The sequence below is a fragment of the Dromaius novaehollandiae genome, chromosome 2 (genome assembly GCF_036370855.1).
Source record: "Dromaius novaehollandiae isolate bDroNov1 chromosome 2, bDroNov1.hap1, whole genome shotgun sequence".
Classification (NCBI taxonomy): Eukaryota; Metazoa; Chordata; class Aves; order Casuariiformes; family Dromaiidae; genus Dromaius; species Dromaius novaehollandiae.
Genome location: NC_088099.1, coordinates 54,365,236 through 54,380,078, shown reverse-complemented (window position 1 = coordinate 54,380,078; position 14,843 = coordinate 54,365,236). Strand labels below are relative to the sequence as shown.

General features: G+C 40.6%; 1 protein-coding gene across 7 annotated transcripts in view; it reads right to left on the bottom strand.

Moving 5' to 3' along the window:
- BMPER (BMP binding endothelial regulator) overlaps nucleotides 1-14,843 on the bottom strand; it is a 166,202-nt gene that overhangs the window by 50,851 nt on the left and 100,508 nt on the right. For 5 of the 7 annotated variants that reach the window (XM_026100779.2, XM_026100782.2, XM_026100783.2 and 2 more), the window contains 2 exons: nucleotides 12,882-12,927; nucleotides 2,656-2,985 (listed from right to left, as the gene is read on the bottom strand). In XM_026100779.2, the coding sequence (XP_025956564.1) occupies nucleotides 2,656-2,985; nucleotides 12,882-12,927 (376 nt within the window). The remainder of the gene's footprint in view (nucleotides 1-2,655; nucleotides 2,986-12,881; nucleotides 12,928-14,843) is intronic. The other 2 variants (XM_026100780.2, XM_064506548.1) reach the window with 1 other exon arrangement.

Genomic DNA, 14,843 nt, shown 5'->3' with positions numbered 1-14,843 from the left:
TTGGCACAATGTGTGCTCTACTGCCTTTAAAAAATTCCTTCTGGATTTATGCACATCACACACTCAGCTCCACATGCTGGAAACTCCCATCAATTGTTCTGCACAATTTTTCACAGTAAAGGCATCCTCAAGAACTGGCAGACCACTCTTCCCTAAAGACTTAGGGCCAACTTGGTACAGAAAACCTCAACAAAGTGGATTTGGACATAAGACCAGCACAGGAAAAAATAAAATAAAATAAAACCTGCACTACAGGAGCAGATGAAATAACACCAACCCTGGGACCCTCTGCTCTCTTCTCTTCTCAACACGAAAATTTTAGACGAAGGTTCAACACATCCCAACAGCACCTATGATGAAGTACCTGCAAGTGCAGCGTGCCAGAATTGCTGCTGCATGGCATCCAGGGCTACAGCTGGTGAGGAATTTAGCAACAAAACAGGTTTGCAATGGAAAATGCCAATTCATCAGAACTGAAATACTTCAGGGAGACATATCAGATTCAGTGAACTTCCAACAAAACACAGGCAGGGCTCCAAGCTGGTCTCCTGCCAGCTCGCCTGGTGGGCTGTCTGGAAGCCTGGACTCTCAGGGTGCACAATTCTAGGACAGCCCTGCCATGCAGACTGCCTAGCAGCCAGGGACCGCAAGGCTTCCTGACATTTTGGGCTCCCCTGGTTTATCAAGGGCTCTGCTCCCAGCTTTGCAGAAGGAAACCCCAAAGCTGTGGGAATGCTGCCTGAGCTGTAAGCATCAGACCCTACACTTCCAAGCCTCATTTTATTTTGAATTTTGTTGCTAGTGTTGCTAGTTTTTGGTTATTTCTAATTATCTTCCCCTCCCTCAATTTTTTCCCCTACACTGGGGAAGTATATATTTTTTAAAAATCTATGTTTCATTCTGAAACAGAGAAAATTCTCTCCCCCCCCCCTTTCAAAATTCCCCGTGGAACAAAAATTTTGTCTTTAAACCAGTTCTACTCAGCACACTGCACCTCTCTTCAGCCTCTCTGCTGGTTGTCCTCTCCCAGCAAAATGGAGTCACACCGTTCTGCTGCTTTCCAAGCCTTGTGTGCTGAGGAAAGGAGGACTTGGCCCATGGTGCTGCGTTCAGCAAGAGAAACCTGATCCTTCTCTGTTAAGGGAAGGAATTATTTAGACTATAATTTGCAGTGATTACACACTGTTTGGTATGTTGTCATATGCCATGTTTGCACTCCACTGCCAAAACATGGACAAGGATGCATGCCGTCATTTATTAGGCTTATACCAGAGACAAATGGAATAGCAGCAGGATTAGCTGTCATTCATCTTTGAATGAAAACCTTTCCTTGGCCTGTGGTTGGCTAATGAAATCCACATCACCAGAATTCATAGTGTTCAGCTGGCTGCAAAGAGAAACCCTCAAGATGCTTTTAATTAGAAGTTGTGAATAATGGTCAACTTGTGTGCATTTTACAGACAGCCACAAAAATCTGCATTGCCACTTTGAGGAATGAGCCCAGAGCTGGGATCCACATTATACAGACTTACATTTCCAGGGGATATATGAATAGGTGTCTAAATTCTCAGCTCAACAGTGGGTGCTAGTGTCCCCCTTGAAAAAAAAGATGCTAGATAATGACTAAGACTACGCTTCTTGCCGGTGACCATATCACTCCATAAGAAAGACTGGTTTCTTTGCTGACACATGGCATTTAATTGAATTAACAGTAAATATTCTCACTGAAACAGTACTTCACTGTGTAAGTGAAATCTCCCAGGACTGCAATAGTGCCTAACACATGCTAATGAGTAAATTTTTAACTTCCACTCAGTATTTATCTATGCCAGAATACTATAGCCTCAGAACAGTTTATCAAAACAAATGCAAGTCTTCTGATTTAGCATTTTGACAATTTATGTACTTTCTAAGACTTGAAAGACCTGAGAGTCTGCTTGTTCCCCTCCATGTTTCTGCAAAAAAGGTACCAGATGCTTTGAAGCTTCCAATTTCCTCTTGCGTCTGGTGTTGCGTGGACTTTCTGTTCCAGTAAACTCTTACTTGAACACAAAGTGAGCCCAAAAATTTGACATTACAAAGCAAATCAGGTCTTGATTTTCAAACCAGGACTTCCATTTTGGTGGATATCCCTAATGAAATGTTTCTATAATTTGACAACTTCAACACATACCATCTTTTCCTGGCAATTAATTACTACGATTTTATATATATTGCCCACTTAGACTGTAAGGTGTGTTGCTGCAACTGGGGAAGAACTGAGTGTTATGTTTAAGAACTGATTTCCTCTCTGTTCTTATCAATTAGTATCAAACGATGAACCTGGGTAAATCATTCCTATATTACTGGAAGTGAAAATCACAGGCACGCTGCTTGTGTATGCAAGCAGTTAATTATCAATTGCAGAATGAAACATATTTTAGGAAGTGTTCTGCAAAGATTTTCAAATTCACAACTGGTATCTGCCTCCTTATAGGCTGCAGGGATTTTGAAAGGGTTGTCAGGCACTTTGGGATCCTCAGATCTCTACAGAATTATAAAATATCTTTACTGCCACCATTATGGTTTTTCTACTGACTGCTGCTCATGTTGCACTTGAGATGTTCTTCAGGAAGAAGACATATGCACACACGTGCACACACACACTTGCCCTACCTGCTTTGGTTGTCACTTTCAGCAAATAACCATCCAAATCGATCTGAAATTGTGGTGTCTCGCAAGGTAGTGAGATGCGGGTCCCATTCCACTTCACTGTGAGGTGCTGCTGGAGGCTGATAGTGCTTCTGCCCAACACAAGGTCCACAGATTTTGTCCAGGAGAAAGAACGGGTCCGACGGGCATCGTTTTTTACCAGCACCTGGAAGGGCGAGGCAGAGGAGGAGCAGTCTTTCGTCAAAACGTACTGACATGTTCCCTGAAAGTTAAATGTCCGTCCATCAAAAGTGTTGTAGTGAGGGTCTCCAAATACAGTGCAAACTCCAGGCTCTGCAGGTGAGTGAGAAACAAAAGCGCCATATCAGGATCAATCAATGTGTGAAAAGAAGCAGTTGATAAGAACTTAGAGGATGCTGCTCCCACCTAATGCCACTACAGGTTAGATTTGGCTGAGGACTGCTAGGGATATATACTTTCAAAAGCAGACGCTCTATGTTTTTAATAGAAGCATTTTTCGAAGCAGGTGGGAACTGAGGGTCAATCAATCCTTGGGTCAGTATGGGAAGGCTAACATGTAGCTAAAAACAAAAGACAACTCTTCCAACCTAAGCGTTTATCATCCACATACACTGTACCACCTGAATAGGTTAGGTTATTACAATGTCTGTGAGACTGTTCAAATTATTTCATTTACAGAAAATGCAAACCTCACTCATGGTACCAGAGCAGGCAGATCCCTGGGCTTTGCAGAGTCCGCATGTGTCCGGACACACATGATAGAAGCCTTCCCACCTATCTTCAGCTTTTGAAAAGTTAAGTGTCTAGTCCAAGCAATTTATCCAGGCTTTTCTCATTGGTAGTGAGAAACAGACACCACTAGAAACTCTTTCATCTCACCAGTGTAGACTTCACTTTCAATACATGGAGAATTACTCTCTGGAGGTGCCTGTTTCTCTCTGCTGCCTGCATTGGGAGCGTAGACAAGTAGCTTGGACTAGAAACATTCCTCTTAGACAGTTAAAGTTACTTGGGGTGAACTCCCACTGCTAAGCTCTGTTGTGGGAGCAAAGCCTAATTAGCATTAGCATCAGCAGAACTGAAAAAATTACATAGATTTTTGAGGTGAGCAACTGAAATTAATAGCCATCAGACCACTTCAGCAGGACCAGGGTCTGTCTATATCTCCCACAGGCACATTTAAAAATATTGTGCATTTATAAACTATGTACATCTACCTTCTTCCCAAATTCTCCGTATTACCAGCATTAAGTAGCTTGTAAACCACATCTATCATTGAATCGTGAACGTGATGCCTGATGTATGAAATGCAATCACCTAATTTACTATTAACATCTTTGTATAATTTTACAAACTATCACAAATGTTGTTTATACACAACTGACTTTTAGTAGTTATTGTTATCATGTTACCTACTAAAAGGCAAATACGAATCATGTTACCTACTAAAAGGCATATACGAATAACAAGATGAGATGACTATTGGATGGCATGGTATATTCACCTATCATTTACACCATTATGAATACAGGAAGATTTCTTAGTGATGCCTGCAGCTCATACACCAGTCAGAGAAGCTGCCGCGTGGAGGCAGACCTTTTCCACACTCAACAACGCTGAGTCGCCCTGTGGTCACCCAAAGCGAAGCCAACTCTAAATGAGGCCCAGGCAGGCTACGCAGGGCATTGACTCACTCCCAGGAGCTCCGAGGAGCTTCCAGGCACGCAATGGATGCAGCTGCAATGCTGACTGGGCAAGGACTGGGCTCCTTCCCCTCCAGCCAGGGGTTGTAGAGCACGGCCCATATTTGTGGGGCATAGGAAGGGCCATTGCCTCATCACTCAGTGAGAGTCTAACACACGTCTCAGAAAGAGAAACAATCCAAAGCCTAGTAATCAAGGAGAGCAGCACATTTATCTGCATTTCAGCCTTCGGGTATAACAATAGGTCCCAGCCACATCTCACTGCTGCTGTTCCTGGAAGGAGGAGTCTCCAGGCAGAGACACGCACAGGGCTGCTGCGAGCTGAATACCCAGGGGTTTACACTGCTTTTGAAAGATGATGCCTGTTTTAGAGGGAGAGCTTAGTGGGGTAACAAAATTTGACTCAGTAATCAGAGAGCTGTGAATAGTGCGAATCAAAAAAACCCAAAGGAGGGGAGATTAACAGAGAATACAATTGCTAAAAAGAGAAAAAAAATCTAACTAACAATGGCTCCTCTGGAAAGACAGTTAAAAAAAAAGGCAAGTTCAAAACTACAAAGAATGAGGGAGGCATAGCTTTTACGGAGGAGACGCAGCGAATTTCTATGGTGGGGTCCAGTGTGGGGCTCTGACACTTTCCTCAGCAGGGTTGCTCATCCTAGATGAAGTGCCATGCTAATGCAGCTAGACGGTTTCTGGTATTTTTTACTTGCTTCAGTAAGAAGAGTTCAGGGATTCCTATGTGGAGTCACAGAAAAAAGGCTGAAGGGGACCCAAGGAGACATTATCTTTTCCTTCTCCAGTTGCAATGCAGAATCACCTGTATCTATGCTATTCCTGACAGATGTTTATCTAACTTGTTCTTAAAGAGCAGTAGTAGTGCCAGGAACTCCACAAGCTCCTCTGGCAACCTATTCCTGTACCTAGCTATCCTAACTGCTAGTAAGGTCTTCTTAAATCTAATTTCAGTCTCTCTTAGCACACGGAGCCATACCTATAGAGGTGGTACCTGAGAGAGTTGTACTTTACCCCTAACTTTGCCACCTTGCTTTTTTCTCATTAAGTCTTCAGTTAAACCAATAACTATATTTGGCATCGTTACTATGCCAGTTTACTATATCTGGTAACTAGTGGCCAAAAGTTTCTATTTCTAGAGGACATAATATTCACAGCTCCATTTGAAGTCGAAATGAACCACAGCTGACCAACACCTCTCGAAATCAGGCCCAAAGGACTTTAAGTAGAGCCCAAAAACCAAGACGCCTAATTTAGGGAATGCCCTTAAAAAAGCACAGGTCCACTTCTTTGAGTCTCATTTCCTCATTGATACCAATGAGGATACCGATTGTTTCCCAAAATCCAGGGACGATTAATTAATTGATACTTCTGGATAAATTTGCAAGTTTCAAATGAAAGGAACAATATAGTTTTTATCACAAACATAATTTTTACCCAGAGGAAAACTTCTGTAGATTTTATATGGGGACCTTCTGATTTTAATGCTACTAAATCATACTAATATGATTCTAATTTCCTTATATACTCATGTAATTATCTGCATGATGAATATTAACAATATTTTTATTACCCGTTCAGATTCTATTTAATTTCCTCAGGTTTTAATTTTTCTTTAAATGTAATAAAAACTTTTATGAAAACAAGGAAACTGTCAACAAAAAAACAGCCTAAATATCAGTGAACCATCAGTGAAGATTTCAGTGAAGAGAACTGTTTTTTGTCTGCACTTCTAGAGGCCAAGAATGGAGATGTTGTACATGTTCTTACCTAATACATCTTGTGGGGGGACTGAGAGGGGAGTTCTTCACCTAAGCCAGTGGTTAAGAGGCAAGGCTTGCGAAGAGCAAAAATAATGTAGAGATGTGCAAGTAAAATGGATAGTACCAATGGGATCCAAAGGAAATATTCATTTTTAATTTCTAATGTGTTATGCAGAGTAATGTTGTTTTATGTTATGTTACATTATGTCACGTCATATGTCAACTTGATGCAGTGCAGTTAAAATAAAAAAGAATGTATTTTGGATTGGATAGCTGAATGTCTGATCCAGAATTTTCTGTCTTCTTTAATAACCAAGGAAATGGGGAAGGGAAAACCTCCTAAAAACAACCTGAATAACTGATTGTCTGATATCACTGTCTAAAACATTTTTAAAGGTTTGTTAGAATTGCAGGTTTTTAAAAATCTACACTCTGCAAGAGTGTATGGGATAACTTGGACGCTGCCAGTAAGAAGAACTGGTCCGCCAGTAAGAAGAACTGGTTGGCCTAGAAAGAAACCTTAAATACAGGGTGTAACAAGACAGCAAAAGGCAGGCAACATGAAAAGAGTTCCAGCCGCTTTAAGGTTTGGGATTGTTTTTTATTTCCTTTTGGGAAGGTTTCAATCACATCATGTTTTATGGTTTGGTCCTTTCTTTTTTTCTCCTTTTGAAACAAACCAGCCCTTCTGGTTGGCTGTTTTTGAGATCTATGGGAAGCAATGATTCGCTAGTTAGCATTGTGGTGACTTGCATCTATGTTGGGTTGCTACAGAGGTACAGCCGCTGGATCACCAAAGCTATGTTACCCAGTGCAAGTGTGTGAGTTTTGCTAGCTTGTGCTAATACAGCAGAGAGCTGTGGGTGAAGATCCTCCCTTCTTTTTTTACAGTAAATCCTCGCCAGCTTATTGCAAATATTCTGAGTCCCTGTCAGCTTTTTCTTAGGGTCTAGGAAGGAGTTAGAAAAGGACAAGTGGATATGATACTTCCTCCAAGACTGCCAGCTTCCAACTGTTTTCAGCTTAGGGGCTTTCTAAGCTAGACGTGTTTCTTCTTTATTTAGTAACCTTTGACGGACTTCTTTTCCATGAATTTGTCCAGGCTCCCCTTGAACCCAGATACATTTTTAGCATCCACAACAACCTTTGGCAAGGTGTGTGGAGAACCACTGCCTTTTGCTAGTTTTGAACCCAGCGTTTATGGTATTTGTTCAATGATCTTTTGCTCATCTACACACATGCACATTTTTGCATGAAGGCAAATATACCCCTATTTCTTCTCTGTCCCTGAAAGACTCAGATTTGTAAAAGGAGGGCCCCAAAACTATGTTCTGAAGGCTGACTTTCAAGCAGCCTGATGCAGTTAAGGCTCTCAACTCCAATTAAACATTACTGGGAGCTGGCTGCAAAACACCTCTAAACCTCTTTTGGAAATCCAACATTTAGGCTCCCAAATCGGTTTTCAAAACTTCTGGCTTCAGCGAGAACTTCTGGGAGCTTGGCAGTTTCCACATTCTCTTTTTGAGCAATTCTATACGGACTTCATGCTTTTACATTTGACAATCTTAAACTTCACACATGACTCATGCGGTTTGCTCAGTCCCCACCTAAGGATCTAAAGCTTGCAAGCAAACTAGTAATAATAATATTCAGGTGCTAAAGTGAATACTATAGAGTACTTGGACTGCTTTCCTTGTATATTACGAATCATGTGCCCAATTCAGATAAAATATTGACTCTGCTGGGAAGATAACTGTAGGCAAAAAGCACAGGGTTTGAAAACACAATTATCTGTACGAAAAAGGAAGCTGAAACAAGCAACAGAAAGGAAAATGACCTTTTAGCATTCCATGAGTTTTAACATCCTCTCCTAAGGAAAAAAAAAAACCTATGAAATCATGACATGTTTTGGCCAATTCAAAGAACATTTGACAGAGGAATAAAAGCATCAAAGACAACTAAGTTCTAGTAAGTGTTGGGAAAAAACACTGCATGAGTACAGGTAAGAGATTCGAATAAGTGGTTGCAAAAAAGCACCTTCCTGCCTTTCACCCAGTGTCCCCACCGCCAGACAGACAGTATTTAGCCCTTTATACATAATGCTCAGTAGAGGCCAGACAGACAGTCAGCACACATCCTGACTGGCCAAAGAGCAGGAGCTTACTGGCTGGCTAATTAGCACACTTGTAGCTCCAGATCAGCCACAGGATATATTGTCTCTCACTGGGTTTATTATTTCTTGGAGTATAAAGGAAATGGGACACATATCCATAGGCCACCAGGCTCTGTTAGTTCTGGTGCTCATGGAATAGCTTGTTTTATATTTTCAGGACATCAGAGCAGTCAATTGAAGTCCAAGATGTCCAGATGTCTGGTCACACTCTTCTGGGCTTGTAGCTAGTTAACAGTAGCCAAGAAAAATATACTTTAAATTATAACTAAAATTGGTTTGGACACTTTCTAAGTAAGGAGAAGGAGGAAAAAATAGAAGTTTACCACTTAAGGGTGATTTGGTTGCACATCTATAATTCAAAAAGATCTCAGCTTTCTAAAAACAAACTGAAACTTTGAATGCAATTAGACCATATACTGAATTAAGCCCTAAATCAAACACAACACATTATTAACTTTTGAAAAGTAGCTACAGAACATGAATAATAGAATTTCATTAACTTTTCTTAAAAAATGCATAGCCATAGACTACTTTCCTCATAACTGCTGCATAGTGCAGCTTGATATAATACACATTACAAGGTGTGGTGTCAAAAACTCCACAGGAGTGTTTATGGTCTATTTCATAAATAAAATAGCTACTCCAATTTGTCCAAATACATATTTATACAGTAGACCATCACATTTGAAACGGCTGAGGAGGTGAATCACGAGCAGCATTTCAGTATGAATAAACAATTGCAGGGTTTTTTTTTGTATTTCTCCATGGCAAGGAAATAACATCAGAAACAGAACCAACAGGGGCCTCTGTGGTCCATCAGTCCAGGTTCCTGCTCTCATAGCTACCTACATACATAATCCTGTTTTTCCTTTTCTTTTTTCTCTTAAGAGTCATCAATTTTTAAGCATTTCTGTAAAAACAAATGAAAAAGAATCTGTATGAAGGAGCAGGTGAAAGTAGCAATCTTTTACTCCTAAGGTTGGGTCTAAATGGCCTTGAGTTTGGTGACTTTAGTCATTAGCTCCAGTGGTCTTTTGTCAATTAAAAAAGCTGCAGAATGATTTGTGATGAACGGCATTTTCTGCCCCCAAAATTTCTTTGATGCAAAATTAACCACGTGTACTGCTAGACATATATGACGGCAGTACAGTTTGAAAAATCTTCACCCATAATGTCTACCAATGACTTAGGTATGCTTGTTATAGGATTACTGATCGTGATTAACTGATATCTACATGGTTGCAATAGGAATCTTTCACACTGCATGCTATAATTCCAGCAAGGGCTATCAATTCTACTGTCAAGAAAAAAGATTTATCCTCCCTTGCAAATTCCCTTCTTTGTCTAGAGTTGAGAGAGTCTGTTATTTGAACTTAGGCTTAGTGATTTCTTTTTTTAATATGAAAATGACCTTGGTCTAACATAGGATTACTAATTTATGGAATTGACGTCAGTGGCGATTTTTCTAAATCAAGCCGAAAAGAGTACATTTCATTACGTTTTTACAGCAGGATAAAATAAACTGTTGAATTTTCCACTGGTATGACCACTGTGTTTAATTAGTGATAACTGTACACCAGCCATGGAGCTTAAGCAGCAACATGCCAAAACTAACCATAGTTAACTTCAGCAACAGTAGACAAAAGGGACTCACCAGCCCTTTAGGAGACGAGGTACTTTTTCTCTCTGCAGCAAAACTGCTTTGAAAAATAATCTTTTTCTTTTTTTTTTTTTTTTAGTTTAAAGTGTGTCCTTTAACAACGTGACTGTTTTTGACCCACTTCATAGAAATTGGCTGCCTTTTACTGTACTCAAAGCTCTCCTGTGTACAGTATGTTCTTGTACCTCCTATGTTGTTTTTACTTTGGAAAATTAATATCTGCTGGACCGCCAAAAATGTCTGGTTAATATGTGGAGAGAGAATCAGTATGTGCGAGTGGGAGGGGGAAAGAGCTTTGTACGTGCATCTTATCTCATCTGAAATGGGCTGAATTGGCAAAGCTTTTGATTACTGGACTATCTGAGATAGTGATCATCACTGAAATCCTTATGATTTTGCCTTTGGCCTGTCTGAATGTTGTGATGAGATTTACAGCATTTCTGACGCAAGGGTGGAATTGGCTCCTTGCAAATGGCAAATGTTAAAACGCTAATGGCTATCACTACAGTATGAGAGTAGGTATTTAAGGACTTTGATTACATTACCTGATAAAAGCTGGGAATGACCATTTAATTAAAAAAGCTTAGGATGAGTTCATCATCAGCTCTTCTCCAAATATTAGATGGATACATACTGAGACACCGCCAAAAAAAAGATCCATCTGTTTCATGTGCAACAGAGGAGCATGCTTACTGTGCGACAGTGAAACGTGCTTCCCAGTCTTACATACAGCCAGTGCAATGTGGTCAAGACCCATGAGGAGAGGCAAAGGGAACAAGCTTGTTTAACCTGAAAGCTTCAGGAGAACCTAACAGCAGCCTTCTAGTACCTACAAGGATGTTACCAAGAAGATGGAGCCAGGCTCTTTATGGAGCTGCATGGCTGGAGGACAAGCGACAATGACTGTAAGCTGAAACAGGAGAGATTCCAACTTGACATAAGGAATAAAATTTTCACCATGAAGACAGTCAAGCTTTGGTACAGGCTGCCCAGAGATGCTGTGGCATCTCCATCCCTGGAGGTTTTAAAAACCCAGCTGGACAAAGCCCTGAGTAATCTGGTCTGAATTCAATGTTGACCCTGCCTTGAGCAGGAGGTTGGACTAGAGACCTCCAACCAGAGGGACAGTGGGAAACTATGGTCACGTGCATTTGTTTGCACTATACACTACAGACTTTCCAGATGTCAAGAAGGGTTACCATTTCCTCACACAGACTGGATCCATTAAGGTGAATGGGGAGATCTCTAATGGCTACTGAATCAGAGCCCAAATTCTCATAGTTTCTCTAGGACTCCTCTCTCTGTGCACCTGCTCATGGCCAGATACGATTATTCTTTAAAATCAAACATAAGTTACAGCTGTGACTTCATTCATAGGAGGTATACAAATTTCATACGCTCTGCTGGCTGATGACACTGTGCCTTTAATTTCACATGTTATAGTCATGACTATTTCTTTTTTATATCATCAGAAGTTCTGACCTTTAGTTTACCTGGTTCCTAGATGAGTTATTTTTACTTTCAACATGTGTATTTTTTTGCCTCCTTCTCTCATGAAATAATTATCACAATTTATAGTTCACTAGTAGCACTTCTGAAAGAGTCATATTACTGTCTTCTTTTTAACCCCTTCCAGAAGAGAGTCTGCAGTGCTTTGAGGGAATGACCCCATTGGTTTACATCCCTCTCACAGAACACTGTTCATGTTACAAGAGAATGCATGAGAAATGTTAAATGAGAATGAAACACAAGAACAGAGGTAAGATTGAGATCAATAAATTCATGACAATAATGACATGTCATATCTGAACAGAGGTCCCTGGAAATTTCTTCTCCCTTGAAACTGAGCATGCAGAAATTCAACTGCTGGTCAGTTGAATCCTCTTTCATTTCTCCCTCTCTCTGGTATTTCTTATCTCAAGACTTTCTGAGGTTATGTCACACATATTTCATTTCATTCTGATACTGAAAATTTGCAAACCATATTTAATTTACCGTAAGTGATATGTTTCAAAATAATTGAGGTACAGAATGGAGAAGCAGGGACTTAGTATATAATGTTCGTGAGAACCAAGAGCACCCAGAACTGAGATAATCAGCAAAAGCAATTTCCATTAAGACAAAAGAATAGATAACATTCTCCTTAAAAACCTGTTCCTTTTTTCAAATGCTTCCTATAAATCATAAAGCCCCATTTTAACAGTCTGTCCCTATTTGGCAAAATACTTAAACATGTCTTTAATGAAACATGTAATTGTATCCCATTAACTTCTGTGAGGCTAGGTGTCCCTGTTGACTTAAATAGGACAAGCATACAGATAAGTACTTGGGTAAGTGCTTTGCTGACTAGGAGAGATCACAAGTGATGATCATAAGATGATCATTCCTCAAGTGAAAAGTAAAGCGATAAAAAGGCAATGTTTGAACTACTCACAGAGGGATAGCTTTCTATTTTATCTTCCATTGCTCTCCCAGACTACGTCCCAGATTTCTGCACACCTCTTTTTAACTCTCACAAATCATCTGCAAAAGCGTTGGATTATATGCATACTTTGGTTATGCTTCTCCACTCTTGCATAGCTAAGTGTGTTATTAACAGGTATAAAAGGTATCAGCTCTATCCATATTTCAGATTTCACAGGCCAGCTATATCCTACACAGAGCAACACCTCAAATTTGACAAAACTAGTGGCATCTGGAGAAAAAATAATCCCCTTGACAAGCATTTTATTTTAAATTTACAGATTTATGGAAGACAAAATCTGTGGCCAGCCATACCCACCTGCCCTTTTGCTCCCTCTAAAAGGAAGGCAGAAATGCAAACATAATTCTAGTATATTTATTTTCTCTGAAAGAATAAAAAAGAATTTAAAGAATGTGAAGAAAGAACTTACTTTCAGTGCAAATAGGACAGCATCCTTTTCTGTTCAGGATTTTACCCTAATTGGGAAAAAGACAAGCTGATTTAATGAAAGAGTTTTTGGAGCAATGACTGTGTTATGTTGTAAGGCTGGATAAGCCTTTGAAAATAGTTCAAGTTGTGTTTGAACTCAATGCCCTGGTTACAGCTTCAAATATCAGGTGCTAAAAACAGACAGAACTATTCAAAGAGCTTCCTGGCAGTCTTATAAGAAATGAAATACTAAAAGGGTTCTCTGTTACCACTTTTCTCTTTAGAGAGAGTGTGAGAGAATTTTGGACTCATATATTCGTGGATATCTAAAGCAAACTAGTCATTTGGTTACCAAGATCACTACCTTTCCCCCACCTCCCAAAATACATACAGCACATTTCTTATGTGCACCCTTTATGTCTCTGCAGAGGTGATCTGTTCTAAAAAAATGAAACAAACAAAAAACCCCACTAGTTTTCCCAGAAACATGAATGAAGGAGGCACTGATACAGGTCTAGTTTGGCCAGATTCCTTTCATAGGTAGATCCTGTAATACCTCTTAGCAAATCTTATTACCAACTCAGAAATCATGGACCAAGTCCCCTGCTGAAATAAACGGGCACACATCCAAGGATGAGTAACATCTAAAAGCAAACAGTTTGGTCTAGTTGTAGTAATATGGACCAAAGGCTCGAGTCTTACTTACCACTCCGCCCAGATCATTTTGCTTTACAGCAGTATCTAAAAGGAGTTTGGCTAGAAGTAGGAAACATATCTGTATGTGCATACATACATTCATGCTCCTTTTTAGTCTTCACTGAATCAAAAGATGGCCTATCTGATTCTACTCAAATTCCCTAAAGCTAACCTTCAAGTAATAAGCCTGGAAAATTTCAGCCTGAATGGTGTCGTTTTCCAAATGAAAACTGGCATGGGTTATAACAGAACCTATGGTGATAGAGCTCACCCATGTTCCCACACAGGTTAGTAGGACTCATATGGAGCTACACTGCTCCCCAGCACTGATTCTCCCCTCCGGCATGGTTGAACATACAGAACATCCCCTTCTTGGGACCACTACTCCCATTCCCCAGCAAGCAGGAGAGCAATGAGTGGCCAAGAAGAGTAAGCAAATGGAGCTGTGATTTTCTTTCCCCCAAACACACCCAGCAGTGCAGAAAAGCTTGTGAAGATGGAAAAGGGATAAGTGGCACATCGATGCAGAGAGGGGAGAAGTGGGCATACAGAGAGTAAGCCCTATTGCTATCTGCACTGCTTTCTGCCTGCACTGCTGCAAAGCCTGGACACCATGCGTCAGGAGGAGTGAACTAAGGATATCTGCTGGCAGGCTGGACTAGAGCATGCTCCTTCCCACTCATGCCTGATCAATCCCGGTCATATGAATGATAGCTTGGTGCTGAGTGCCCTTGGGCTCATTTTCCTGAGTTCAGTGTAAGCCCGTCCTTGAGTATGCAGCTGCATGCAAACAGAATGGATGTGATGCGAGCCCGAACTTGAGAAATGGGTTGGACCTGAGTTTAACTGGCTATGGAGAAAATGCTGAGACATTTGTGTGACTACCAGGCACTCACAGCAAAGAGAAAAACTGAGTACCAGGAGGCAGCAGGGAGTTCTATCAAGTACCTGCTAGAATAAAACACCTTTAACGAAGAACCATTAAGACTAGACAGAAATATGAAGCCAGGCAATGCTTATTTGCACTAATGGAAGACATGAAGCTGAATGCCACACGCTGCACTGCGTAGCCTTACCTCTCTGTTTCAATAAAAGAGTTGAAATCATCAGCCAAGCTGGAAGTGGCAGGAATTCAAGTGAAATTGGAATCTCCAAGGCAGCCTGCTGAGGCTGGTTACTTGAGCCACCATGTTGGCATGAGATCCTGTTTTTGTCTTGTAGAATAAGGAAACCCATTATTGCTAACATGTGCTGCAAGAGTTCGTTA